This window comes from Helianthus annuus, chromosome 5 (assembly GCF_002127325.2).
Source record: "Helianthus annuus cultivar XRQ/B chromosome 5, HanXRQr2.0-SUNRISE, whole genome shotgun sequence".
NCBI classification, from domain to species: Eukaryota; Viridiplantae; Streptophyta; class Magnoliopsida; order Asterales; family Asteraceae; genus Helianthus; species Helianthus annuus.
The window spans coordinates 20022523-20025449 of NC_035437.2; the positions used below are offsets into that span (position 1 = coordinate 20022523).

The window sequence follows — 2927 nt, forward strand, 5'->3', positions numbered from 1 at the left end:
TAAACATTTGAGTTGTCTAAACTTTGTTGAAGCTAATGAATATGTGATAACATGGAAGTAGATGTGATGATTGTTCTTGTTAATCTTCATGTTGACATTTAATCTTGTTCTTGGAGTTCTTGTACATGCTTAAAGTTCTTGTTCTTGAATGTTTGCTCATAAGTATTTACATGTTGTGTTGGAAAGCCCATGTAGAGATTATGATTATTGAATCTTGTTAACTTGTTAGTAGGATTCATAGCATGAAACTAGGAATGGTGATTGCTAATGTGATTGAATGATGATTGGAGCATGTGTATGAATTCTTGCATCTAGATTTGGAAAGATCAAAAGTATGTTTATATGAATTCTATAGTTTGTGTTCATGTTAGTTTGATGATTTAGGCCAAAGTTGTTAGCTAGCATGACCATGCTTGTGGTTCATATCAAGAACATGATGATAGTGCCAACTACTTGAAACCAAGTTAGGGTGATTAGTGTGTTGTTCATATTAGTTTTCCCTAATTTGTAGAGTTAGGAGTTTTGACAAACAAATAACTCATGATTAAAGATTAACATCAACTTAGCAAGTGAGCTTAAAAGAATAATTTTTAGGTGATTAGAATGTTAATTCATTCTTAGTTTTCCTAAGAATTATAGACTAGGAAGCCTTGATTGGGGACTTAGTCAAATTTAGAGCTTGCATCATCACAAAACCTTCCACCTTGTTGTCATATGTTTGTTAGTGGAAACTTAGTTTAGGCAACCCTTTCTTAGATATTGTTCTTTGTTAGAATTTTTAGTAGTTTATTTTATTTGCATGCTAAGTTAGAAAAATCAAACCAATCATTTGAAAAGGCTTTGAAGTAGCAAAAAATTTAGTATCGAGACACCGCATCCACGGATTGATATCCGGTTCTTACCAATTAGCTATATTACCACCCGACGGGTACACTTGCCCTTTGTGTGTGTAGTTAGTTTCTAGGTGAAAAACCATTTTAAAACTAAATTTGTGTGAAGAAAAACTCAATTAAAAATATATATAATTCACGCACATCAATGCCCTCCCACATACGAACCTACGACGGAACGGAGGATACAGAAGATCATGTTCAGATCTTCACAGGGGCAGCAAGGATAAAGAAATGGTCCAACGCCGAGTGTTGTTTAATGTTCATGCAAGCCCTCGTTGGGTCTGCCAGGATCTGGTTCAATGATTTGCCAGCTCGAAGCATTCGAACCTTCGATGATCTAAGCAAGGGTTTCTTGGCTAATTTCTCACAACAAAGGAGATACGTGAAGGATGCCATTGTGATCTTCCAGATCAAACAAAAAGATGATGAAAGCCTTAGGGATTTCATCAAGAGGTACAAAAAGGAGGGTTTAACATATGTGGGAGCCGATGAGAAGATGAGGATTGCAGGCTTCATGAATGCAATCACCTCTAAGTACCTTACCAGGGACTTTAACAAGTGCCTGCCCAAAACTTTGGAAGAAGCCCTTGAAAGGGCTGAGGCTCATATCAGGGGGGAAGAGGCGGTTGACATTAAGGAGCAAAGAAAGAGGAGTCCTAGCTAGAGGCACAATAGCCCCAGCCGAAAAAGAGGCAACTACGGTTCTTATGATAGACGCCCTCGAAGCTCAGACTCCCAAAGGTCTGAAGGTCGGAACCCTTCTAGCAAGGACAAGGCTGTGAACTTCACAGCCTTGACCGAAACCCCTCAAGAAGGGGCATCACACTAATGATTGCTTCCAACTTAAAAAGAGAATTGAGTAAGCTGTCAAATCAGGGGAACTCGCTCACCTTGTTAAAGGAGTGAAGGATAAAATGGGTGAGGGAAAAAACAAAGAAGTAAACATGGTGAATGTCACTGAAGTGACTCCCACCAAGCGGCAACTCCTGGAAGCTTGGGAGCTTCAATGCCTGTGCTTCCCACCACCACAAAAAGGGCTTCGCTCAAACCCTTTGGTTGTGGAGGCCACTGTTGGAACATTGAAGACGAACAAAGCATATATCGACACAGGTGCAACGACTGAAATAATGTTTGAAAAATACTTCAACTTACTCAGCGATCAGGAGCGTTCAAGGCTTCAACCGGCTGAGTCATCCATCAAGGGCATCGCTGACATACTCATCAAGCCTTTAGGGCAACTGACATTGGACGTCTGCTTCAAGGAAGATGAAATGGAAAGAACCAAGCCACTCACCTTCATTGTAATCAACATGCCTTCTGCCTACGACGTTATCATAGGGAGGCCAGGCCAAAGTGAATTTAGCATGGTTGTCTCTGTTGTTCAAGGCATTGTCAAGTTCCCCACTAGGAGAGGAATCACAACCCTTCAACCAACCCTTAAAGCCTTCATGGTTGAAGGGGAAAGCTCAGGAAAGAATGAAAGTGAAGAACAAGGTTGGGCCATTAACCCTAAGTATCCTGAATAAAGGATAAGGGTTAACACCAACCTTACTCAATAAACTCTCTCATACCTCAAGAAGCTGCTGACTCATAACATGGATATCTTTGCATGGTGTCCTGATGACATGACCGGAATCCCTACGGATGTTGCTGAACATGAACTAAAAATTCCTCCAAATGTGAAGCCCATTGTCCAACAAAAAAGTAGCCTTGCCCCTGATCGAAGCGAAGCTGCATGCAAAGAGGTTGAAGGGTTGGTACAAGCTGGCATACTCCGAGAGGTCAAGTACCACTCTTGGATAGCCAACCCTGTCATGGTTAAGAATCCCGATGGATCGTGGAGAATGTGTATCGATTTCAAAGACCTGAATATGGCTTGTCCAAAGGATTGTTACCCTCTGCCCGAAATCGATCTCAAGGTAGACTCGCTTACAAGGTTCCCGTTCAAGTGCTTCCTTGATACATATAAAGGCTACCACCAAATACAAATGAAAAAAGAGGATGAAGAAAAAAACAACCTTCCATACCGACAAA

At 40.9% G+C, this 2927-nt stretch overlaps 1 protein-coding gene across 1 annotated transcript; it reads left to right on the forward strand.

Moving 5' to 3' along the window:
• Positions 1-1038: 1038 nt before the first annotated feature.
• LOC110942763 lies at positions 1039-1557 on the forward strand. Its single transcript, XM_022184527.1, has one exon. It carries the CDS (start codon positions 1039-1041, stop codon positions 1555-1557), a length of 519 nt encoding a protein of 172 aa, XP_022040219.1.
• The last annotated feature ends 1370 nt before the right edge of the window (positions 1558-2927 follow it).

What these genes read in the sequence shown, in the direction of transcription:
- LOC110942763 (XM_022184527.1), top strand. Translation starts at nt 1,039, where the DNA reads ATGCCCTCCCACATACGAACCTACGACGGAACGGAGGATACAGAAGAT.